Genomic DNA, 27,175 nt, shown 5'->3' with positions numbered 1-27,175 from the left:
AAATCATCAAATTACCGCATGACAAAGAACGAGCTGCGAGAGAGTTTGAAATGGTGAGAATGAGAATAGTTATGAGTGCTATCAGGTGAAAAAAAAATCATCAGAATTTCCAATCATAGTTACCAGATTTATTCATTTATTTAGTTGTTAAATATATGTTAATATTTGTTAAATATTTATTTGTTAAATACCTGTTAATATTTTTAAAATATTTATATATTCATCTATTCATTTATTTATTTATTAGACGTATGATTTCGCTGACGTTCTGGGTGTAATCGATGGAACACATATTCGCATACGTACGCCAGCACACAAGGTCAGAGCTATGTATGGTGACCGCGATAAGCAGACGACACTCGGTCTGCAAGTCGTGTGCGATTCTCAAACAAGATTTATAAATGCATGCACAGGCATGTCAGGGGAGACTCACGACTCTTGCATGTTCTCCATGTCACCACTCTCTGAAAAACTACCAGGATCATTCGGTGGAAAATATCATTTAGTTGGAGACTCAGCCTATACATGCCAACAGAACTTAATCACCCCGTTCAGTCGGAGATATCTGTCGAGGGAAGAAATACAATTCAATCGTCGATTTTCCCAGATGAGGGTGTTAATCGAGAATGCTATCGGTAGGTTAAAAACTATGTTCCGAGGACTGATGAATATTGACATGTGGACAGTCGACAAGATGTCGAAATTCATCATCAGCTACTGTGTGTTATATAATATGAGGTTCGATGATGAATTATTAATTGAAAGGGATGGGGAGATCGATGATTGGACTCCTCTCATTAACGTTGATCCAAGGACTTCGGTGAGGATTGGGAAACAGAAGCGCGAGTACATGAAGAATCGCATTAATAATAAGTAGTAGTTTTTTTCACATTCGTTGTTTTTCCGAATGAAAATAATTAGTTGGTTCAATAGCCGTTGCCCGGGCATCTCCTTTTTTTTCTTCATCTTATTTCAATCCCTCAAGATTTTAAGAAACTGCATGAAAACCTATCATATAATAATGTTACATAATAAAATGATGAATTAATTTATAAATCAATTTGTATTTCAATCTATTACAGGAACGCGAAATTCACCTAACGACATTTTCATTTCAGTACCGAACTGACAAACAGTGATAACTCGATTTTGCGGATCTTATTATACATTGAATTATCTTACTGATGAGTGATTTTAGAAGTAAACACCAAGAAACTTTTTTTGTGGGGAATTTTGTGATTTAAAAAAAGCTCACTCATTATTGGGATAATTCAATTTTTGAGGAGATATTTGAAATCGACTTTTCACCGTTTACCATTCAACATTTCAATTCCACATTCAATTCAAAATTTATGTTGCTCTGGCCGTTTGTGTGAATATTATTAGTGATTTAAGAGAGTCCATTTAAGAATTCATTTTTTCAATTCCCAATTTCAGTTAAATAATCCGGATGTTCTCTAGCATTTGAGTATGTGGAGGGATCTTAAGAGTTGAAATAACAAGAAGACTCATGAACTCAGTTTATTTCCTCTTGTAGTAACGTACGCCCTCAACAGAACGTATCAATTCTGGTTGGATGTTGTCATCAACTGAGCAAAGATGTTCGAATATATCGGGATGTAGAACGTCAACTGGTGCTCTCCCAGTTTTCGAATTATTTACAACAGCTTTCCTATGAACTGCTCTATAACGCTCCACTGTAGACTGTATTCCACTACCTGTTGTGGTGGCATTGCACTTTTTGTTAATTTTATATGCTACAGCTTCATACATCCCCACTTTCCTCTTATACTTTTTCATAGGGCCAACCTTTCGATAATTCGCGACATAGACTTTCAGTATTTGACGCTCAAGTTCATCATCATTTTTCCCTAGAAGGAGACAAACACCAGTTAGCAATTTACATAAATTATTATGGCCTATAAAATTCTATACCACTTGAAATTTTGTTTCTGTTTTCACGTTGTGCAATAATGTCCAGTGGGAGTGTCGAATTAAATAGAAAATTTACTTTTATTTTCAAAAAACTATATTTTATTATGGCAGTTTTATTATTGAGAAATGACCTGAATTTACTATCGAATGCTTCTGCTACTTGAAAAAAGTGACGTGACCCCCCTTGCAAAAAGGGAAATAAAAAAGAGTTTCTCCGGGAGAATTGAATTTTCAGTATTATTCGATGTACATCTCAAAACCTATTGACATTTTTAGAAATGCGGAAATTCAATCTGATTCAATCATACCTTGCTTCTTTCCCATTTTCGCAGAGAATTTATAAAATTGATGTTCTTCGTCGTCTGAGTACTCGTCATTTATTGTCGTCTTCGGTGGTTATTGTCATTATCATTTCGTTGGATGGCCCTGCATTATACTGGGTGAAGATCAGCTTACTTTGACTGTGAAATGTACAGAACAGTAAATAAATAAACAAAAAAAAAGTCAAAATAACAACAATTCTGAATAGACTAAATAGACTAGCACTTACTTCTTCTCGATCCTTTTAATGGAAAATATCTCCTTACTTCCCAAAGACAACTCGAAAAGACCTTCGGCGCTTTTTAAGATGTATCTAATTATTTCGCTGTCATCTGTGGATTTTATTATTGAGCAAAATTTTATGATTTTATTAAACCTCGAGATATACAATCTATTAGATTTCCGAACCATGAATTCTTTTGCGCTCAGTCTCATTGCTGGCTTGGAAGCTCACAAAGGTTTTAACGTTCAACTCGAAAGTGGCGGTATCCATGTGGGTTCAGTATTTTGTATCCCCAATTAAACCTGAATGCGGAATTCTGATAAATTCTGATAAAACCGTAGTATTCTTTTTGTTTGATACCGGCAATGACTACAGTGCCAATAACGTTGAGGTGCCTGCGGTATGAAAAAAATGAATTCTGAAAATCAATTATGAAGAAAACATCAACCGATCGTTGCTTCCCAACAGGTTTGTTTATGAGACGTCATTGAAGCCATAATCTGCGTTGATTTAATTGCAGCATTGATTTGTCAAAGATGTGTAAGTATAATTTTCGAATCTTTGAATCTTTTCAATTTTTGAAGATTAATATAATATTTTGAAAAATCATTCCTCGCATTAATGTAATGTTTTCGTTAATTTAGCGATTCGACAGGATGATCTATTCGTGTTTTGCGCTCGTATTGGTCTGTACGAGGACGAATTCTATCCTGTGGATTGGCACAAGGTGGCTTATCGAAATGATGAAGCTTGGAATTGATTTCATCTCATTTCATTATTCAATTCTTTTTCCTTTCAATTTTAATAATTTTTTTTGCGTGGTTATTTATTGTTATAGGGTTGTTGCAAACAACAGAAGGTGGTGCAGCCGTCCAGAATGGGCAGGGCCAAGGAGGCTCAAGGCATTGATCTTACAGATGGAGACACGTTTCAGGCTAATCGTGAATGACTTCAACGTGAGTATTTAGTCTTTTTGTTGTTATTCTTCCACGAAGTCTTTTTTTTATATTATTCTATTATTTTATCAAATTATGTCATTATTATTTATATTCTTTAAAGGAACGCTGCCTGTTGGCACGTGAGGTAGGAGTAGCTCATCAAGGGCCCTACATGCAGCAGCTGTTGGACTACCAGAGAGTCGTTGAGGAACGTGGAAGGCTGCCAGAGAATTTCTGGTCTCGCTAAAAACCCAGAAAAAGGCGACGAAGGAAGATGAGAGACAGAAAGGGAGATGGCAGACACCTTGAAATTGAGTCGCAAAGAAACAGAAAGAGAGATCGTAAGGAAGAGGAATGATGAGAAATTTGGATGAAAGGAGATTTAGTTTGATGTATTTTCATTTTTTCCCCTTTTTTTTCTATTTTGTTTCCTCTTTGTTTATTGTTGCGCAAGTTTTTTTTCATTGCTTGCCTCATTTTGTTGTCTTCTAAAACTATAATATTTCTGTTCAAAAGATTTCGATATAATGAGAAAATGGGAAAAATTAAAAAAAATCATGTATTTCATCAGAATTAACCAATAAATATTTTTTTCACTTCAGAATATTTTTTTGCATAAGATTTGTCATTTTTTTTCATTCATGTTTAAATGAAAATATAAAAATTTGAAATTTCCCTAAATTTCTACTGGAATATTCGATCCTCCACTTTTTCATTTATTTATTATTTTGAAGAGCAGCTCCAATCCCTTAGTCAGAGCATTTCCGTACCTTTGGAGCAGTTTTTGAACGTGGACCTCGTCACCTGACTGTGAATAGCCCCCTACAATAGACAATGGGGCACGTTGAAAACGATGCACTACTTGATTGTTGAGTACAAGTGAGTCACTTTGACCAATGAGAAGAGCTATTCATGAATGGATTAATGTGGAAATTATTCAAGAAGAAATTTTATTGAGTGTATTTTGGATCTTTATAGTTTTTTTCTCTCTTAACGAAGCGTTTCGAGTTGCCAAAACCCACCTGCAGCACTCATGAGTGAAGCGAACATTCATTTTTTTTCTTCCCTAAATGAAGTTAAATCAACTCAAATCAAATAAAAATGCTTGTTTATTGTCAAAATAAAACATCTGCTGACTGTGAACGTATTGCAAGTCTTCTCAATTGTTCCACTCGTTTATTGAATATATATATTGAAGGGTATAAACTTTATTCTGCTCGATTGTTATACGATCCATTGTTATCAGTCAATCAGATATTTTGGTGTGATTAGAAGGTGAGAGGGATGATAAATCAAATTATAATCTATGATAAATCAAATGGGAGACAGTATCTCCAATTTCTTCTTACCTCGTGTAGCATATCCAATCCTTCAATCTCTTGCTGGAGCAGTTGAAGGCGAGACATCAGCTCCCATCCCTTCCTGGAGCAGTTGAAGACGAGACATCAGTTCCAATCTCTCCATGGAGCAGTTGAAGACGAGACATCAGCTCCAATCTTTTCGTGGAGCTCATGAGGACGTGACAGAAGCTCTAATCCCATCCGGGAGCAGTTGAAGATGAGACATCAACTCCAATCCCTTTATGGATCAGTTGGAGTCGAGGGAGGCGCTCCAATCCCTTCCTAGAGCAGTTAAAGACGAGAGACGAGCTCCAATCACTTCCTGGAGCAGTTGAAGACGAGAAATCAGTTGCAATCTTTTCCTGGAGCAGTTGAAGACGAAACATCAACTCCAATCTTTTTTCCTTGAGCACATGAAGACGCGACCGAAATCCTCATCCCTTCTTGGAGCAGTTGAAGACGAGAAACAAGCTCCAATCTCTCCATGAAGCAGTTGCAGACGAGACATCAGCTCCAATCCTTTCATGGAACAGTTGAAGGTGAGACAACAGGCAAGCTGAAAATGAGAGAGCAGCTCTAATCCCTTAATCAGACCATTTCTGCACCTTCCTACCTCATTCACTATTGCTGTAATCACTCGCCCCCATCACTCAGTTGGACCATTTTCGCAACTTTGGAGCAGTTTTTGAACGTGGACCTCGTCACTTGACTGTCAATAGCCGCCAAGAAACTGGGGCACGTGGAACACGATGCACTACTGCTGCATTTACACTCCCCCGAACATGATGCCCGCATAACCTACCCCAACTGCCTTTTTTAGCTCCAATCACTTCCTTGAGCAGGTGAGGACGAGACAGCAGGCAAGCTGAAGATGAAAAAGCAGCTCCGATGCCTTCCCTATCTCATTCACTATCTCAATCACTCACTCCTATCACTCAGTTAGACCATTTCCGCACCCTTGGAGCGGCTTTTGAATGTGGACCTCGTGACCTGACTGTCGATGGTTACCCAGACACTGGGGAAGGTTGAACACGATGCACTACTGCTGCATTTGCACTCCCCACAATAACATGAGCACATAACCTACCCCAAATGCCTTTTACCAGTCCACTAGCACAAAAAATATTTTCCACCAGCGCTAAGAAGACTCCCCCAGGTCTCCAATAGCCTCACACTCCTCAAATACCGGAATAAATAGAATTAACCTATTCGCAATCAAATTAAGCAAGAAACCCGCATTGCGCACATGTCACCTGTTTTATCGACGAAACAGAACACGAAGAAACACGACTAATTATTTTTTGGTTGCTGTGAAACACGCAACGCTTACTGCCGCAGTAAGTGGTGTGAGAAAAACGCTATTATTTATTTATACTCATTTATTTATATTTTATGAGCTTTTGTACTTTTCACGTACAAAATCCAAAAATCCACGGGAACCTGCCATACCGATAGGGGGGACCCCTAACCTCTACGTGTGACGGGATCCGTTAGCTCTTAGGTGTCCAAGCCCTACTTTCATATGTCACCAGCGTCGCCACGGCCGCGACGTTGATACTCTTTTATTGTGCCTTTTTTTACTGCTCCTTTTATCAATTGATGATTCATCATCGTTCCATTATGCTGAGTGTTAACACGCACGAAAATATTTCATAGAAAATCCTGGCGAATTCGCTAGACAATTCTATTGTATTTCTACTGAACTTTTTATTAGTTTTTGGCCGTTTCCATCGAAATGTTCAGTAGAACATATTCTATAGAAAAAATCAATAGAATTCTATTTTTCTGTACGACTTATTCTATAGAGATATTTTCTGTAGAATTTCCTTGGCTTACATTCTCTAAGTTTTTTTGTTTAATTTTCTTGGTGAAAAGAAAAGAAAAAATAGAGTGAAAAAAACTTGGAAAATAAGTTTATAAATAATAGTACCTTTCAGTCTGCTTATCTACGTATTTAGTAATCATCACAATTGAATTCCTTCACGCACGATTCAACGACATTGAAAATTTCCCAACTGCCCGGTTTCCTCACAGGATATGCTCTGGTGGAGAATTTTTTTTCAGAAAACTTCAGAGTCATTAATCAAGAACAGAAAGTTTCATAAGTTTGTTAGATATCCTCACTTTTATATAAAAGATATTAAACTTTACCACTAAATTTGTGAAATTTAATGTAATTGTCATATAAATTTTTAAATATTTCTTGCATCGATGGTGACAGTACTCTGAAGACCAGAGAAACCGCATGTTGATCACAGATGCTCAAGAATTGACTGATAGAATCATCTAGAGGTTCCTGTAACCATAAAACGTTCCATTAATATCATCATAGCAAAGTGAATAGTATAATTGTTGGAGAAAACAAGGCCAAAATTACGTTGCATGTTCCTTGAAAATTGATATGTATTGGCAATGCTGAAAAATTACCTTAATGTAAGTAGGTATGACTCCTCCCCCGTAATAAATTCCGATCATATCTGCAATGATATAAGGACTGAGTTTTGCCGTGTGTTTTTTCATCTTAACAAAAGCACTGGCTAACTTCTGTATCTCCAGAATAATCAAACGCAGCAGCTGTTCTTGGTCAGAACTCTTTTTGGCTACTTCAATAGTCATTTTAACGGCCTTCAAGTACAATCGCATAATAATCGGCAAATAATCAATAGCCACTTCAGGTCGAAACTTTAGGCATGAACAGCACAGGTACAGTGTTCGCTGAGAGAGAGCTAAAGCCTCGGGTGAATCGTTTATGAAGCGGTTAACAATAGTTACAATCAAGTCGATTGTTTTGTCTGTAATCGTCATTCGTTTTGAACTCATGATACTAATAAACAATTTCATGATATTTAACATCATGTTGTTATTCATGGAAACTTCTGTTGATTTTATTGATTGCATCAGCCCCTGAAGAGAACACTGACGAGTTTTCTCTCGATTGGTTCCCATATCCGCCTCCGCCATGGCATTCCAAATAATCAAACAATTTTCAAAAGAATTTTCATCGTTTTTTTTCAATGATTTCAGGGTATTTTTCCTAAGTAAGTTCAAAGCGTGATTAAGAGTAATCACATCACTGGCTTCGGTTAATATTGGAACGATATCTGGTAAGGATTTAATCATTATAAGGCTCCAAATGTTTTTCATCGTCGTGCGGTCTATCGACACGCCTTTGTTTCTGTACTGGAGAACCACTTTTATAAAATTGTAACTTTCTCTTGCAAATTGTATACCATTTATATCGCTCTCAACATTTGGTTTTTCAGTCAAAGTCTTTAAAGTTGTGTGTATTTTATCAATGAGATCGTCGTTGACTTTTTTCAGTGCTACTGCGGCTTTAAAAACAACGGTTAACGTCTTCAGTTGATTTGGATTTAAAGACACATCATTGATATCCAACAAAATCTTTTTTACTAACTTCTTTTCAAATTTGAGTAGTTCCTTATCCTCAGGAGTTTGTACTTTCATTTTTTCTATGCATTCCACCATCATTATTGGTGTGTCTTTATTATTCATATGAGATTTGAGAGCTTGTTTGAGTGGTCCATAGTTTCTGGAGTTTGTTAACGAAGATTCGATGGCTCTCGAAAAAATTCGTTGGGATTTTGATAATTCTAGAATGACAATTTCTGCTTGAATATACTGCAGAAGGTCTTCGTTGTAACGCTCTGACGTTATTAAGAGAATTTCGTCACACAGAGTGACTACGGTGGCATTATCAAGTGTTTCTTTTTTTAACGATAAAATGGCCAGGAAGATGATCGTCTTCAGATCTTTAGTGCAGTACATCAGTGGTAAATGTAATAATACTTCCAAATATTTGATCATGTTACTCAAGACATTTTTATCGTTGAGAACAGTCCACTTAGGTGTTGTCAATAACGTTTTCAATGATTTCAATTTTTTTTTACGTTCCTCATTTTCCCACCAATTTCCCTGTAAAACAAAGTGAATAAAATGAATATGGTGGAATGGAAAACAAGTTAGTGTTTTTGTATATCATTGAATTTTGAATCATTTTCATAAAGAGTAATTTTGAGAGAAAATCGGGGCCTAGTTGATCGATTTCTTTACTCACTTTAGTAATTGTGTCGAGTAATCTCTTAGTTGTAGACGTTGATTCCTCTAAAATTTCATGAATTTTTCTCAAAATCTCCAAAATAAGTGCTGTGACCAAATTCCCATTATTCTGAATTGAATCGATCACCAATATTCCACTAATCGAATTCGAATTCTCTATCAGGAGCTTTGCTAGTTCAGAAATGCTGTCATTACTCAAACGGTGAATAGTGTTTGGGTATTTATCCACCAGAACGTTCCAGAATTGTTCTAAAGCAGGAACTCCTTCATTGCTGTGCCCAACAGCATCCCGATCCGTACATAACTTCCATGTATATTGAATCCCTTGAATGTTCTTTTTAAGATTCAGAAAAACAAGGCCCTTTTCAGTGTTCCCATGCCCCTCAAATTTATTGAAATCTTCCATACTCGCAATGTCATGTAAAATATCACTCCAATCGTTTTCAGTAATTGCATCAGGGGCATAATGATTGATAAATGCTACAATTGTTAACCAAACCTCTATAATTTTCCATAAATTTAAACCAATTATTTGATACTCATCATCTTTACTTTTTCGTTGCAAAACTTTGATGAATTTAGACAGAGTCTTCCCCAAGTTTCTCAATCCATTAACAAACTTTTGTTTTCCTAGCAATGGCCGAGTGACTCTAAACACATCAACGCCGTCTAATACAGCTATGGTGAATTGTCTAATGACTTTAGAGAATATAACGAGTGCTTCAGAGGGCATCGCCAGTGTCTGTTTTATCTTGCCTTCCTGCGAATTCATTAAACACGAGTCCAAATGATAAATGAGACTGGTGAGTATAGTTCCAACTTGAGAATTTGTCAAACTCCCAATTGACGCTGAAAATTTGTCAACAAAATCGTCAGATAAAATGTAGATGTTCCTTTTCGCAATTTCTCCAATTAATTTCGTGTTCATTAAACTTTCATTTAAGGCCATTAAAACCCATGGAATAATTTTTTGATTTCTCCTCAACCGTATGCAAGTATCAATAATTGTACTCATTAATTTCGCGTACGAGTTTCTCTCATCGTGTAAAAATTTTCTTTCGAGCAGAATTTTTTTGAAGATTCTGTTGAGTTTAGTTTCGATTGCGAGAGGATTGTGTCGAGCTATTTGCTCTATTACATCATAATCCGCTGATGATAATGAATTTTTAGAAAGGATTTCATCAATAATTATGTGGAAGGTATTGAAAGTATTCGACTCAACGTTTACACTAGTAGTCTCCCCTGCTTGAGTTGTATTCAGCGAGTTTTTATCGTCATCTTCTGCTATAACAATGGAAAATAAGAGTTCATTTAGTAAAATTTGATAACGAACTGGCAATAACAAACAAAAAATCATGTAGAAAAATTGGGTATATGCTATTCCACCGCATATAGGAACAAAGGTGTTTTGCGAAAACTTTTCATCTTCGTCTTTTATTTTGTATCAATGGTATACCTATGGATGAAAGGAAACGTAAAATAAGCCAATATAATTATCGCGGCTGTTTTGTGATAGCTATTTCGGAATTTGTTTCATAATACAATTTTCATGAAGACTTTCTTTATACAGGAAAAAAAGAAGTGCTTACGGAATTTTTACTATTTCCGACACATACGGAGATATCAGTCGAAAACTGACTGAAATTTTAATTAAACTAGCGCCGTCGCGGCCGCGACGTTGATGCTGTTGCTCATGAAAATGATCATGAAAATGCGCTTTGTTCATTTGAATACGAATATAATGTGGAATGAAAGGTGCCATGGACGTTAGAATCACTCTCAAACTGATGAATTTTTCAAAACCTTACGTAATAGATTCTGATGATTTCATCGATTCATTTCACCAATTTATATTCAAATTCAGTTGGGATAGCAAGAAATTGAAATCTTCTTGTTGTTTTCTCAAATTAAAGATGTGTATTTTATTTCCTAAATGGTGAGATCCGATGAAAATCGATTCCAATAGATTCTTTTATTCCATTCTCTATTTTCTCTAAAATCGTATCGCAAATTTCTTTGTTATCTATTGAATAACGCCGCCAAGGCTGCGATGTTGATGCACTCTCATTATTCCTTTTCTCATCTTGGCGTGGACACGTCTATGTTTTCGTTATGAGGTATCATCTTGTGGAATTGAGTATAAGCCTTAGCGGAATCACATCATATTCTTCGTTTCATCGGCCAATATTCAATAAACTGACATTAAAACATGTAAAACATGTAACTGTACATATATGCTTATTCAAATAAATATGTATGAGAAAAAACTATGAAGTTCATGAGAGAAAAACAAAAACCATAGACTTATCCACGTACAAGTACACCTGTATCAACAATACAGAGACTTGTGAATTTTTTACATTCTTTGTATTTCTTTCAAAAATTAATGATTCATCATTTTCTTATTATACTGAGTATTAAGATTACTATGTAAGCAATTCTTCTCAGTTCATCATTTCTTCGATTCCAATATTTCAATAAGCGATTCACTACTTCTAAATTCCTGTGCTCACTGAATGAGGTTGTAACTATGGATATTATCAAAATTCTATTCAGAGTACAAAATAATAATACCCACAACCCAGAATTTTTTAGCCTTGTTTCCCTTCATTCCTCTTTAATCCTTTATGAAAGCATTCAGTTATTTTTTAAAATTCGGAGTACCTACTTCTCGCATTCATGATTTTCTTCACAATTTTATTATTTGACGATGGCATAAACTTTAAAATTTGATGAATGCTCTGAAATTTTGTGAAATATCCCACGAAATCCTGAATTTTTGTCTAAACTTGAAAATTTTTGTGGAATTGTTGAGAAAATTCAAGGAATTGATCGAATTTTTCAAATTGTGTTCTTATTGCTTATATTAATCAATCGGAGTGCCATGGTTAGGATTACATGACTCCTCCATATTATTTTTATTCGAAAAATTCCCCCTTTGTCTATCAATTGTTCTTCCCTTATTGATTCACAAATAATTTACCGTTTGAGAGATACCGAAAATTTTCTCAAAATCTCGAAAACTCGTGGAGAATTCAATTTTTTTAGGCGAAAACCTCGTAATTGCTTTAAATTGGAAAAACCGCAAATCACGTTACATTCAGATAGAAACCGAAGATTCTCTGATTTTTTAAAGAACCTGCCAACTTCCTCGAAGTTTCTTTAATTCATCCCTTATTCGTCTTTTCAAAATAATAGTTATTAATGTTCAAAAATCTTCTCTCAATGAGTGCTTATATCAGAAATTAGACAAACTTCAAAATTTTCATATTAAGGGTTCAGTCTTAACAGTTTCGGTTTTGAATTATCTCAGTCAAGCTGAAGGGTTCTATTTTCATATTTATGTCGATAGTCCTTTCCTTATACCCCTTTTTTTTATCACATTGCACATTTCTATTTTCAATTCATTGTTCATAATCATGCTCATTGCAAAAACAATGCAACTGATGAAAAAAATGTCCTAATTTATTAGCTCCTAAATTTTTATATTACAATGAATTGCTTGTGCATGTGCTAATTAGCATGCTCGCTGAATGAGATTTTAATCTTTGTTACAATTCAACTTCTCAAACACAATTTAGAGAGTAAATTGCTGGTGTTCAATGTTTACTGATCTTCTGGTAGAAGTACATGCTAACACTGTTATCATTTTGCATTAGATCACTCAGTAATGCATCACTTCATGTTTGAAGCAGCATATTAAAAATTGAAAATGAAAATGACAGTTTGGCTTCTGCTCCATCCTTTTTCGTGAATCTTCATGAAAATTGTGAAATTCATCTTAATGATTCAGATGATATGATATGAATATAATCATTCTTGTTCTTTGCCATTATGGAGTCTTTAATCGCTATTTTTTATTCGTAATAGAATTTTTTAATTTGGGTATTATTATTATTTTTTACTGTGTTGCATTCAGATTCTCCTATACTTAACACAAAAATTGTAAGATAATTTCATAACTCTATCCATTGATTCTAATCAGCTTGGTTTGGAGGAAACCTCAATAAACGCAACATTAAGAAAGTTGAATGATTCTATTTTCTTCTGACTTAAATTGATTGGAAAATTCCAATTGCTTCATTAATAAAAAATGCAAAGTACTTAGATATAGGATATTCATATACTGCATAATAATTCAAGTAACCTGAAAGTTTTGATTTTCATATTGCTAGAATTTACTTTTACTTTTCAATTAATTAAAACACTCCTAAAAATGACTACTTAATGATCCCTGAAATTTTAATTCTTTTTTCCATTATCTCCATTAGTAAAATTGCTCTTTGCTCATAATTATGGGGAACCATTTCAAAAATATAGAAAAATAATAGGAAGACGTCTTTTTGGTGTAAATTAATAAGATGATTGAAAAATCGAGATTTTCGGAGACCATGAGCCCTTTTTTTATGAATCATTCAATGATAATGAATATTTCATTCCAAGAATAATTTTTCCTAAATTGTAACAGATTTTCTCTACTCCCAGAATTTTACAAAAATAAATTTAATGTCAAAATAATTGTATTTTTAGAAGTGAGAACCATTCCATTATTCATTCTTAAGAAGGGAATCTTGAAAATTGCAAATATTTTCGGAATTTTGTTCGAAAAACGGTAATTATCGATTCCTTTTTTTCGAGCTCTTTCTAGCTAATTCAATTGAGGAATTGGTGATTTCTAAATTCAAGTTATAACTCCGCTTTGTACTTCTCGCGCGCTGTTCTAAATAGCCCCATCGCATCGTCATGAAACGTGTCTTGTGGACTCGCCAAAAATTCTCCGGTGCGCCATGACACTTCGCGTCACTGTGCCATGAGCATGCGCAATGCGCATTTGTGGAGGCCGCCATGACAGTGCTCTCTTTTTTACGATAGGACAAGTGGGAAATTGCTCTTGTATTGCATATAGTATAGTTATGTTTGCTAATAAATAGGCAATATGTTTCCGAATGATTATTTTTCATATCATTTTCTTCTATCATATGTAATTCACTGTTTATTACATTTTATTAAATAAAATAAGATTTCATTTAAACTAATTTCGTCAGATTTTCAACGTAGTTGAATGTTATCACCACCATTATTCTTATTATCCCTTTTTTCTATGCAACCGTTATCTTTTTTTGCGGTTTTATCTCTCCCCTCAGACCCCCATGAAGTTGACGAAACACGGTCAAAATCAGGGGGTTTCGAGTGGCGATTAATAATGTGTTGATAATGTGCTTTTTTGTACCGAAAAAAAAATTTTGTACTCAATGAGGTCTTTTGAAAATTGCATCTGACAGTTCGGGGTCAAAATTATGATTGTTTGACTCAAGTTGCGTTATCTACTAATGATATGTTATTTATGTACCAATGGAGGAATTTCCCAGATACCGTTAATGAGATAGTAAATATTGGAAGCACAATTTGGGCGGTTTAATTGGAGGACCCTAATCTACCAATTATGTGCTCTTTCTGTACCACAAAAAAAAGTGTTGGCTCAGTAAATTTCACGTGAAATACTCGCGAATTTTTAAAACTATAATTTGGGCAGTTTAATAGGTAGAGGTACATGGGTAAATTATGTGTTTTTTTTGTAGTACCAAAAAAATCTATTGTTCTGAGAGAATTAAATGAAAAGGCGATGACAAGAATTCTAACGGCTCATTGCTGCAAAACCATTGGATGAGAAAGATTGGGCTCATCATTACGTCGTCATTCTATATGATTCCCAAATCAACTCCAATAATAATTATGGGCCCACCACAAAAACAATCGACAACCCATCCAGGAAGGGTCCATGACCTTGAATTGGCGACACAGTGAGGGAGGGGGGGGGGCGGATTTAAATAAGGCAACAAGCATGAAAATATTATGCGTTATCTGATTCGAGTCACGGAGTAATTATGTTCTCTTCAGGCGCAGAGCCATATCAATAGAGATAATCAATCCATGTGAATCATCATGACTCTGAGAGGTTGGGCGGAAAATGACAATTCGATTTATATGCTCACCAAATCAGGTTCAATCATAATTATGTACTCATCATAAGGATACCCTCCAGTAAGAGGATCAAGTAGACCTGATTGGGGTGTACCTGATGATGCGTCATTTTTTCGCTTTGATGATTTACTGATTATGTGTCACAAATAAAACTGCGTGAATAGATTAGGTACCTACATTACAGATCATTCCTGACACCGACGTACCTGAATTAGGTTCGCTGGAAGAGAGAGATTTGAATAGCACCAGAGAATTATGTGTTATCCGATTCGAGTCACGGACTAATTATGTACGCTTCAGGCACTGAGCCATGGACTAGTTGCCCGTGTGAATCATCATGACTCAGAGAGTTTCGGCGGAAAATGACTCTTCGATTTATGTGCTCCTCAAATCAGGTCGAATCATAATTATGTACTCATCATAAGCACGCTCTTCAGTGAGAGGATCGACTCGACCTGATTGAGGTGTACCTAATGATGTGTCATTTTTTCGCTTCAATTGTTTACTCATCATGGGGCACAAATAAAACTACCTGAATCAATTAGGTATCCACATTACAGGTCATTCTAGAGACAGACGCGCCTGAACTAGGTTCGATAGAAGAGAGATGCATTTGAATAGCATCACAGAATTATGAGTTATCCGATTCGAGTCACGGAGTAATTATGTACTCTTCAGGCACTGAGCTATGGACTGATTGTCCATATGAATGATCATGACTCAGAGAGGTTGTGCGGGAAATGACTCTTTGATTTATGTCCTCCTCAAATCAGGTCGAATCGTCATTATGTACTCATCGTAAGCACGCTCTTTAATGAGAGGATCGACTAGACCTGATTGAAGTGTACCACATAGAGTCACACATACAGGGGAGAGACAAGTTTCTCTGAGTTGAATGTTGACTAGTTCACAGTCAACACAATCTATCACTTCGTGGTTTATGGACTGGATCGACAAAGAAAATTTGCCACCTCCTAAAGAATTCATTTCTGACTGGGCTTTAGCACTACGTGCAAGCGCTGTCAGAACCTTCAATAAATATGGTACTGTAGATGATTATGCAAACTCATTTTTAAACACAGATGAATACCCTCCTGCAACGTGAGCATCGACGTCGCTCATTGGATGAAGGTTTATACCACTCTGATAGGGAAATTAAAATTCAAAGCATAGGTTGCAGCGTACTATAAAACAGGAATGGGAAAACTTGTCGTGTCGCACTCTGAAATAAGCAGAAATCATTCTGCATGCTTTGTTTACTGTAGTACTCAGTACACATGGAGGCCTCACGGAAACTGGGGACGATTCGGCGTGTGACGTCCAGAGAAATATTTTGAATTCAATTTACACAGAGGACATATTTTTTGAAAAAAAGATTGGAGCAGGAAGGAAACTTGAAGAAAGACGGGTGAAAGACACAATCTGAAATCCATACGAGGGAAGATGACAAGTGATAACAACAACACTGAAGGAAGTTAGAAGCTGTACTCATTACGTCACAACCGATGGACATATCAAGAACGCAACAGAGTGAAATTTAATGTGAAAACGAAGATTACTCCTACATTCGTTATTTATAAGAAATGAGTACATAATTTCTTGATAAAATGTTTATAGTCGTGAAGTCGATAACGGGCCTCCCGGAAATATGTTCAGTCTAGGATTCTTTTTATCCAGGAATGTAAATGAGGTATTTCGTAAATTTTATACTGTAATTCCATCATCATATGAAATCAATCAGAAATATAAACAATTCACATATATTATGGCATTAAAAACATTCAACATTCACCTAATCGATTATCCTACCTATAATCGATGGTCGTAGTTTTATTTGTGACACATGATCAGTAAATCATCAAAGCGAAAAAATGATGCATCATCAGGTACACCTCAATCAGGTCGAGTCGATCCTCTTACTGGAGGATATCCTTATGATGAGTACATAATTATGATTCGGCCTGATTTGGGGAGCACATAAATCGAAGAGTCATTTTCCGCCGAAACTCTTTGAGTCATGATGATTCATCTGGACAATCAGTCGATGGCTCAGTGCTTGAAGAGTACATAATAACTGCGTGACTCGAATAGGATCATATATAATTCTTCATCAGGTACACCCCTCATCAGGTCTAGTCGATCCTCTTACTGGAGGGTATCCTTATGATGACTACATAGTTATGATTCGACCTAATTTGGAAAGCACATAAATCGAAGAGTCCCTTTCCGCCGAAACTCGCTGAGTCATGATGATTCACACGGACAACCAGTCCATGGCTCAGTGCCTGAAGAGTACATAATTAGTCCGTGACTAGAATCAGATAACACATAATTCTCTGGTGCTATTCAAATCTCTATCTCTTCTATCGAACCTAATTCAGGCACGTCGGTGTCAATAATAATCTGTAATGTGGGTACCTAATCGAATTACGTAGTTTTATTTGTGACACATAATCAGTAGATCATCGAAGCGAAAAAATGACGCATCGTCAGGTACACCCCAATCAGGTCTAGTCCTCTAGATACTCTTACTAGAGGGTATTTTTATGATGAGTACATAATTATGATTGGACCTGATTTGGGGAGTACATAAATCCAAGTGTCATTTTCCGCTCAACCTCTCGGAGTCATAATGATTCACATGGACAATCAGTTCATGGCTCTACGCCTGAAGAGTACATAATTCCTCCGTGACTCGAATCAGATAACACATAATTTTTTTATGCTTGTTTCCTCATTTCAATCCTCCCTCCCTCCCCCCTCCCTCACTGTGACGCCAATTCAAGGTCATGGACCCTTCCGGGATGGGTTGTCGATTGTTATTGTGGTGGGCCCATAATTATTACTGGAGTTGATTTGGGAATCATGTAGAATGATGACGCAATGATTAGCCCAATTTTTCCCATCCAGTGGTTTTGCAGCAATGAGCCGTCAGAACTCTTGTCATCGCCTTGTCATTTAATTTTCTCAGAATAATAGATTTTTTTGGTATTACAAAAAAAAACACATAATTTACATATGTACCTCCACCTATTGAACTGCTCAAATTATAGTTTTGAAAATTCGCAAGTATTTCACGTGAAATTTACTGAGCCAACACTTTTTTTTGTGGTACATAAAGAGCACATAATTGGTAGATTAAGGTCCACCAATTAAACCGCCCAAATTGTGCTTCCAATATTTACTGTTACGTCTGGAGACGTATCGCATTTTTTATTGGAATGAAAGAAAAATTGATGATTGAAAAATAATGGAATTAGAAAATAATAAATAATACGCGGTTTCAAAAAGCATTTCGCATTGGAGGTAATTGAAAGCGAGTCTCATTTTTAATCGATATTACTCGTGAAAATATAAGAAGGAATTTAATGAAGAAAAAAAGGTGTAAAAAAACCGAATAAGTTCATGTAACGATCACCTCATCGTTGGGTGGCAACACTTTGAATTGTCTCCAAGAGCGTTATCACCAAGAGGTTCAGGTATCCGTGCCGAGGCGTACCTTGGTGCATCGACATCATGTCATGCCCCCTCCTTTGACAAACACATCAAAATTCATACAAATACATTAATTAGTACATCCGCAATCCGAAGTAATAAAAGAACGTCGATGCACCCCCAAAGTTAGTTCCCGCCGTTCTTCTTTCCCGGTCATTTCTCGCGTCGTCTAAACCATTCAAAAGTTGAAGATATTTGGTCATTCTTCTTATTTCTCTCTTCAAGAGAAACTAATTGAAGTGAGAACTTCCGTTCCGAAAAATTGTAAATTTTTTTTCGTGAAATTATTGTGAAATTTTGATAAATATTAGCGGGATTAATTGTGAACTAAAAAAAATCTGTGTGACTTTTTTTTTTAAACCAAAGCGTTAACCAATCGAATATTGGATTACTTCAAGAAACTTCAATAAAATGGATGAGTAAAACAAAATAAATAATAAATTTGATTTAAATCGGGAAATGACGTGGTGAAAAGTTTAACGGTTTCAAAAATTCAAGAAAAAAAAAGAAAAGAAATAATTATTCAATATTTGAGAATTTTAGTTCGAGGAACTCAATATAAAAAAAAAGTTTCAATTCTTGATGTAAATTTTCGCGTTGATTCAAGGGAAAAATTTTATATTGTATGACAATTAATATTCAAAATTGGTGAAAATCAATCCATTTGTAAATTGTTTAATTCAAAGAATTTGGTTTCGTTAAAATTTGAATATGATGATTAAAATAAATATTGACTCCATTTATTGTGAATTTTTATCCTCTATTATTCTAACAATTCACTCGACTCCAATCCCGAGCTATTACCGAAAGGTAGGCTCAAAATAGGAGAAAATAACTGTCATAATTTTCCAGAATTTATTTGATTAAAATTATTATTAAATATTTACTGGGAAATCATGACGTAACATTACTGTCTCATTTCCACAAAATTAATGGTATCTGGGAAATTCTTCCATTGGTACATAAATAACACATAATTAGTAGATAACGCAACTTGAGTCAAACAATCATAATTTTGAGCCCAAACCGTCAGATGCAATTTTCAAAAGACCTAATTGAGTAGAAAATTTTTGTTTTCGATACATAAAAAGCACATTATTAACACATTATTAACCGCCACTCGAAACCCCCTGATTTTGACCGTGTTTCGCCAACTTCATGGGGGTTCCCCTCGGCCCTTTGATAAAATGCTAATATGTAAAAAATTTATTTATACATAATTGATTGAATTTCAAACATTACATTTGGAGAAACCATCAGAAAACTCACATTCAGGGAAATTCATGAATAATTCGAAATTTTCAACAATCTTCATAAAAATCAAATCAACCAATATAGCTATCGTAATTATCTTTCAACTTCGACGTGATGGCAATAATACAAACATTTCAAGTTATGACTGAATTCATTTCAAGCATGATATTCAAAGATATCCCCTAAATTCTGATTTTCCAAAAGGGAAAATTTTTTGCAAATTTTCAAATAAATCAAAATAATGACGCTGAAACTACCCAAAAAACTGGCCGATGGACAGGGCCGTATCATCACTCCCAGGGACCTTCCCCCCATGAGAAGCTATAGGGGGTAACCTATTCGAATTTTGCAAGGGAAAAATGATGCCCGACATCCCCGAAGCTTTCACAACAAATCCCGAGTAATTTGGAGCGGGGGAAGGGGGTGTTTGGGGGTGGAATCCACAAAATTTTACATTTTTTTCCAAAAAAACAATATCCCCACTGGATTGGGGTGTTATGGACCCGAGCGGATGGGTTCAGTTGTAGGGAATATCACTCGCGATAATTAGCAATTAATAAATCTTTATTGAGATTGATTTTAAACGATTATTTAATACTATAATTAACAATTGAAAGTTCGGTCTGATACGAAAGGTATCAGGCGAACATAAATACAAAGAAGTTATAAGTATAAAAGTGTCGTCGTATTACTGGCCCAGAGAATCCGAATTCACGAGTATTTATTCACCTCGTATATTCGGATCACTGTCTTTGTCACACCTGCAAGGTGTAACGTACAGTAGGCCAGTAGCCGGAGCGGAATCCGCTGACGCTGCACTCCGGTTACTCACTCACATCGGAATATCGTGGATTTAACGCACGAATATTACAATGTGTGTTTTTATTTCTTAATTCATTTCTCAACGTTTTGTTTCGAATAATACGTGCCACTTTCGTGTCACCATATTATCCGGATCAAAGTGAGAATTTGTATACATCTTTTTGGGGCATAACAGGGGGGAACCTACTTAAACTTTTCGACGAAAATATGATTTCGGACATCCGCGCAGACCTCCTAAAATACCCGGAGTGATTTGGAGCAGGGGGTGTTTGGGGGCGGAATCCCTAGAATTTTACATTAAAAAAAAAAAATCCCCTCTGGATTGAGGGGAACCTACTTAAATTTTTCGATGAGAATATGATCGCAGATATCCTCGCAGGCCTTATAAAAAACCCCGAGTAACTTGGAAAGGGGGAAGGGGGTGTTTGGGGGCGCGAATCCCCAAAACACCCCCTTCCCACGCTCCGAATTACTCGGGGTTTGTTATGAAGCGTGCGTGGATGTCCGACATCATATTCCCGTCGAAAAATTTAAGTAGGTTCCCCACAATCCAGTGCAAATATTATTGTTTTTGAAAAAATCGAAAATTCTGGGGATTCCGCCCTGAAACAGCCCCTTCCCGCTCCAAATTACTCGGGATTTTTTATGAGGCCTGCGAGGATGTTCGACATCATATTCTCATCGAAAAATTTAAGTACGTTCCCCCCAATCCAGGNACTCCTGTATCTAATATCAACCCGCTGGAGTCAGTCAATAGATTTTTTATGTTTGCAGCATCTCATACCACTCCAGTGTAGATGACTTCTAGTATCATGAAATGTTCGTCCAGGTTAATTCTACTCAGTATTTCCCTAGTTGCATTTCTGTTTTCTCGCATAACCTCTTTTAAGGAGTTTTTCAGGATCTCTTCGTTTTTCCTTATATTTTCCTCTGTGTGGCCCAATTGGTACAGTGTCGAATTCATTATCTCCAACTGTTTTCGAGAACTCTTGAATGTACCTTCTACTCCAGATTCTAGATGCGAGAGTCTGTCATTAATGATCTGTGCATCTTGAGCATCCATTGTACCAAAGAGCGACTTTGCAACGGTCCCTAAACCATCGATGAGACCTCGTTTTTTGTTGGACCCTTTTGTTTCCAGCATTCCAACTATGACTTCTTTAGTCTCAGCGAAGTCTTCGATCCATTGCTCGACAATGAGTTGAAAATTCCCAGCATCTTTGCCTGCTCGTCGACAGAGTTCCTTAGCATTGTAGAGATGTCTATGGACCTGATCGGCCCTTGACATCCACGGTGACACATCCGTCGAAGCTGCAATGCTCCATACTTGGTTACTGAGATACATTCTTCCAATCGGCTCGAAGTGTATACCAGGGGTGTGAATGAACTTTTCCACCATATGTCCCTCCCCCCTTACTTCTGCCATGCTCCCTAGCATGAGCCATACAGCAACCAAAATTGCTGATTTAAAAGTTCGATGCACTCCAGAATTTTTTGGGAGTTTAACCCACTTTGATGATGTACGGTGTGAAGTACTTTGCCACCTCAGCGACGGCCATGTTTGATGACGGAACACCCTCGAATATAAAAATGCCTGTCGCCCCAACTTCGTCACAGTCCTCTCCAAAGTGTTCAGCAAAGTGGTCAATATTAACCAACTCAACATGAATCCAGGAAAACGCTGTTTGAAGTGTGGAATTGCTGGGCATTCCTCCTTCCATTGTCCCTTCGACCAGCTTTGTCGAGAAGGTTCCAGGTGTGGTTTGTGTTCACCACATGGATCATCATCTCGTACATCCAGACGTGTCTCTGCGGCCCCCAAGAGGTGCTTCAAATGTAGCAATTTAGGACATCTCATCCAAGCTTGCCCTTTACGCTCGAGAAATCCTTCCGAGCGTATTCGTGCGGCTAGTGTGTGGAATCGACTTGGTCCCGTCGTTTCAAGAACCACTCGGCCTGTTAATATACGGAAGCATCCGTATTTACGGCATTCTGTTGACGTCCACATTTTTGAATACCTGGTGAGTTCGAACACCTCTTCCATTTTTATGCACTCCTGTACACTTGTGAGGCTTAGAGTCGCTATTTTTCCACTATTTCTTTCATTTTCTAGTGTACCAAGTATCCCTTCCATCCTGGTTGTGTGAACATCGGCTATAGGGAGCAGATTAGGCGTTGGCGTAGGTCCGAAAAAGTGTACCTTAACGACCTTTGGGATCTCCCGGTGTGTTCCGACGTCGAAGGAGTGGAAGATGTGTTCAATCTTCGTGCCCTCTTCAATGAAATTCCGGCTCCACAACCATGTCACGTGCCTCAATGGGTTGAAGATGAGAAGGCTCGATGCCCTCAGTGTCGCCTCCGTCGCTGGGAAGAGCCACAGTATTATTATCTGGGCTGGAGCTGGCATCAACGACGTGCAGACAACACCTTCAGTGCTCCTTTGACTAGACCTTTTGAGTAATGGTTTCATTAAATAAACGCATTGCAAGATCAGTCCTGTTTTTCCCATAAAAATTTCCTTATCCTTATAATAAGAAAATTCTAGGGTTTCCAAAATTTTAATTTTCCGAGGCTGGGGTCCATATAGTCATGCTTCTATGAAAGGACGAAGCCGGTTGACATGGACTCTCTGCGTTTTCTGCTTATTTCCGTATCTAATTGTATAGTTGACATCGCTATTCCTCTCGACAACCTTGTAAGGGCCTAACCAGGGCTGCTCCAACTTCTTTGATCGTCCTCGTCGCGCAACATCATTCTTGAGTAAGACTTTATCTCCGACTTTGAACTCTATTGACTCTGCATTCTTGTCGTACTGGATTTTCGACTTTATTTTCCCCTTGTCGAGGGCCTCCTTTGCTTCCTGATGAGCCGCACGCAATCTCTCTCGTAGTTCCTGGGCGAAGTCATCATAGCAGTATGTCAGACGGGGCGGCTGTTTGACGGCTGTGGGTAATTCAGCACGCCTCCCAAAAATCAGCTCAAAAGGCGTCATTTTTGTTGCCGTGTGGGGTGTGGTGTTATACGCAAACATTGCATATGGCAGCCACGTATCCCAATCTGCTTGATCTTCCTGGATAAAACCTCTCAGGTACTCGGCTAGAGTGCGATGTGACCTTTCGACAATGCCATTTGTCTGTGGGTGGTAAGCCGTCGTTTGTATTTTTTTGATTCTTAAGAGTTTACAGACATTTTTGAAAATTTCTCCAATGAAATTTGGTCCTTGATCTGTGAGCAACCTCCGTGGTGTACCGTATTCGCAAACGATCTTTTCTGCAAAAGCACGTCCGATTGTGTTGGCTTCTTGATTCGGAATTGGGATGGCCTTGCTGAATTTCGTGAGAGCGTCCTGGAAAGTCAGGATATATTTATTTCCTGCATCCGTAACGGGTAGTGGACCAACTATGTCCATAGCGCATTGCTCAAATGCAGTTTGAGGGCTCTCTCCGATGACCATTGGAACTTTAGTTGCCTTTCCCAATTTATTTAGTTGACATTCTTCGCAGCCTCCAACGTACTTCTCCACATCTGATTTCATCCCCTTCCAGTTATATTTTTGTTTTAATTTTGTATTCGTGGAGTATGTAATGACCTCGTTGGCTGTGACTGAATTTTGCGCTGTTTCCATCCTTGTCTGCGCCCGAGTTACAACATTTATTCGACTCAAGGCGTCAGCATTGGTATTTAATTTTCCGGCTTTGTGTACCACCTCATATTCATACTCCTCTAATGCAATTCTCCAATGGATGAGTCTTGATCCTGGGTCCTTGACGTTGAATATCCATTTTAAGGGCCTGTGATCAGTAACTACAGTGAACTTTCGGCCATATAAATAGGGTCTGAAATGTTTGGCACCCCAAACAACAGCTAATAGTTCCTTCTCTATAGTACTGTAATTTTGTTCGGCCTTATTCAGCGTCCTGCTGGCGTAGGCAATTGGTAAATCCTTGCCGATTTCGCCCTGTGACAGGACCGCTCCTATCGCCTTGTTTGACGCATCTGTTGTCAGCAAGAAGGGTCTCTTGAAATCTGGATATTGCAAGATTGGCGCAGTTGTGAGAGTCTGTTTCAACTTCTCTGTTGCATTCTGCTCTCTTTCTCCCCAGGTCCAGGAAACATCCTTTTTCAGCAGTTCTGTAAGTGGCTTGGCAATTTTGGAGAAATCCTTGATGAATTTCCGGTAATATCCCGCTAGGCCCAAGAAAGACATCACCTCTTTCTCGTTTTGGGGCGCTGGGAAGCTGCTTACAGCATTTATTTTACTGGGATCTGCCTTGATTCCATCTTTGGTGATGACATGTCCCAAGTACACGACTTCCTTCCTCAAGAAATTGCACTTGTCTGGTTGAAGTTTAAGATTTGCATCTTTCAAGAGCAGTAGGACCTCTTTCAGCCTTGTATTGTGCTCCTCTAAACCGGCTCCAAAGACAACGATATCATCCAGGTAAACGAAGCATCGAATTCCCTGAATTCCAGCTAAAACAGAATTCATTAATCGCTGGAACGTAGCTGGCCCACCTTTCACTCCGAAAGGCAGCCTATTAAATTCATAATGCCCGTATGGTGTAGAAAATGCTGTTTTGCATTTATCTTCCTCCCTCACAGGTATCTGATGAAAGCCTGAAGCCAGATCCAGAGTTGAAAAATACTTTGCGTTGCCCAAACGATCCAGTATGTCAGAGATGTTAGGCAATGGAAATGAATCACCCACCGTGACCTCGTTCAAACGACGAAAATCCACGACAACACGGAATTTCACCTTCCCAGATGCGTCCATTTTCTTAGGCACAACCAGCAAAGGTGCATTCCATTGGCTTTTACTCGGACGCACAACTCCATTTTGCAGCATCTCCTTAACCTGACGGTCAACTTCGCCCATCTGAGACTCCGGTAACCTATGAGGTCGGACGTTGATGGGTGCTGTGCCAGGTTTAAGCGGGATCTCATGCTCCAGATGGTCTGTAATTCCCGGAGTGTCACCCGGCAAATGCATAATTGAGTTGAGCTCCTCCAAAAGTTCCAAAATGGAGCGCTTCTCCTCTTTATTGAGATCGGTCAAACGCAGATTCTCATGTAGAAGTTTGATGCGATCTTGGATTTCGGGTTGTTTTCCATTCTCCAACATCATAATTAAATCCTGTGATGGTAACTCCTCCAGTTCCACCGTCGGTAAATTGACGAATTTATCTTTATCGGTTGTGTTGATGATGCACACCACCGCTTGTCCATCAATGGCTTTAGTAAGACATTCACCCATGTAAATGCCTGATGTCAGCGGTTTCCGGCTGACAATGCCCGTGCCAGAGCTTCGAGTGGAAACTTGTACCAATTTCTCACTCCTAGCTTCAATTTTCATAGGCTCCTTATCTTGAAAAAATTGAAATCGTTGTCCATTGATGATCAGTGCCTTTCTATGCACTGTTTCCACCTTCAAACTAGGTGAAGATAGAAAATCTTCCCCTAGTATTCCCCCGATGCATGGGAAAGTTTCAGGAACTACCTGAAACGCATGTCCCAGGTATTTATTTCCAATTTTCAAGAAAAGGTTGACCTCACCCAGGGTTGCGACGTCTTGGTTAGAAATTCCCCTCAGAAATCGACTTCCAGGTTTAATCTCGACCCCTTCGGACAGTTTGTCTCTCCTTACAAGGGAAGCCTTTGCTCCAGAATCAGCCAGGAACATAGTAGGCTGCTTCAATTCTTCCGCTGTGAGAAAAATCTGTGTTTTTATCTCTGCCAACTGCGCTGGTTTGATCATGGTTTTGCTGTCCCCTTGAAGATCTTTCTTCTGTCCTGTTGAAGGGTTAATCGTCATCACCTGATATGTCCCCATGGGTAACGTCCTGTCATTTTCTGTTTTATCAGCCTTTTTCTTAGAAGTTTGGCTGTTACTATTATTAGCTGCGTTATTTTGCTTCATATCGGGTTTTGCAAACTCCGCAGGAATTTTTTGCGATTCTGGTATTCCCAATCGTTTCTTCAGTTTTCGGCAGTCTGTAATCTCGTGCCCTGCATAACGGCAATATTTACAAACAGTGCCAAATGCATTGACGCTTCGCCGATCTGACGCAACCGGCAATGTTGATTTGCGTTGACCTCCTTGCGAAGTACGGCAGTCTTTTGCAAGGTGACCAGATTGTCCACAATTGAAACAGTTTCCAGTGGATTGTCGACCAAAAGAGCCTCTGTTATTTCCCGTGGAAGTTTTTTGAGGTCCGGTAAAACCACCGATTTTGCCCTTAAAGGAGCCAGGAACCGTTTTCTCTAATTCTATGGCTCCTGCACAGGCCTCGTGAAGTGTTTGATAGTGGTTTGATCGGACTAAAATTTGGAGTTGACCACGTAAGCCCTGTTCGAAGACCAATTTAGCCATAGCCTCCACAACCTCTTTCGCAGCCCTTTTCTCCCTTTCCGAGAAGTGACTAAGAAGACCAAGAAGACCATTCAAATAATCTACTGTGACTTCCTCTGTGCGGCTCGCAAATTTAGTGACATCTTCGTTGTCCCTTTGTTGTAGTTTACTGAATTCCATCTGTAACCCAACGAGATTTTTTGTTTTTCCGAACAGCATTTCTAACACAGTTCTCAATTCCTCGAATGAAGTAATTGTCCTGTGTTTGATTTGTTTCATTGCGTTCCCATCTAGTTTACTCCCGAGAATTCCTTCCAATAAGAATTCTTGTAATTCTGGATAAATTAATTTCTTTGCACTTTCCACTGATTTTAGGAAACAATCTAATTTATCAGCGTTCTCTCCCCCGAAATTTCGCACCATTTGGAGTGCACCTTTT

At 37.8% G+C, this 27,175-nt stretch overlaps 1 protein-coding gene and 2 long non-coding RNA genes across 5 annotated transcripts in view; all 3 read right to left on the bottom strand.

Moving 5' to 3' along the window:
• Nucleotides 1–203: 203 nt before the first annotated feature.
• On the bottom strand, nt 204–3,658 carry LOC114841563. Of its 2 annotated transcripts, XR_003783156.1 has the most exons (4): nt 2,665–3,658; nt 2,486–2,588; nt 2,244–2,396; nt 204–1,871 (listed from the first exon to the last, which is right to left on the bottom strand). It is a non-coding gene; the product is annotated as an uncharacterized LOC114841563 (long non-coding RNA). The 2 variants fall into 2 exon arrangements; XR_003783155.1 differs by having other exon boundaries at nt 2,486–3,658.
• A 362-nt stretch (nt 3,659–4,020) lies between these two features.
• On the bottom strand, nt 4,021–6,158 carry LOC107045105. Its single transcript, XR_001461413.1, has 3 exons — nt 5,371–6,158; nt 4,767–5,313; nt 4,021–4,239 (listed from the first exon to the last, which is right to left on the bottom strand). It is a non-coding gene; the product is annotated as an uncharacterized LOC107045105 (long non-coding RNA).
• A 497-nt stretch (nt 6,159–6,655) lies between these two features.
• LOC107045104 overlaps nt 6,656–27,175 on the bottom strand; it is an 86,488-nt gene continuing 65,968 nt past the window's right edge. The window contains exons 2-4 of one of the 2 annotated variants that reach the window (XM_015267238.1): nt 8,833–10,118; nt 7,185–8,690; nt 6,656–7,053 (exon numbers count right to left, since the gene is read on the bottom strand). In XM_015267238.1, the coding sequence (XP_015122724.1) occupies nt 6,898–7,053; nt 7,185–8,690; nt 8,833–10,118 (2,948 nt within the window). In that variant the 3' untranslated portion in view covers nt 6,656–6,897. The remainder of the gene's footprint in view (nt 7,054–7,184; nt 8,691–8,832; nt 10,119–27,175) is intronic. The other variant, XM_015267239.1, reaches the window with a different exon arrangement.

This window comes from Diachasma alloeum, unplaced genomic scaffold (assembly GCF_001412515.2).
Source record: "Diachasma alloeum isolate Michigan unplaced genomic scaffold, Dall2.0 Dall_scaffold_00877, whole genome shotgun sequence".
Lineage (NCBI taxonomy): Eukaryota > Metazoa > Arthropoda > Insecta > Hymenoptera > Braconidae > Diachasma > Diachasma alloeum.
The sequence above is the reverse complement of the archived record's forward strand: the minus strand, read 5'-3'. Positions and strand labels throughout refer to the sequence as shown.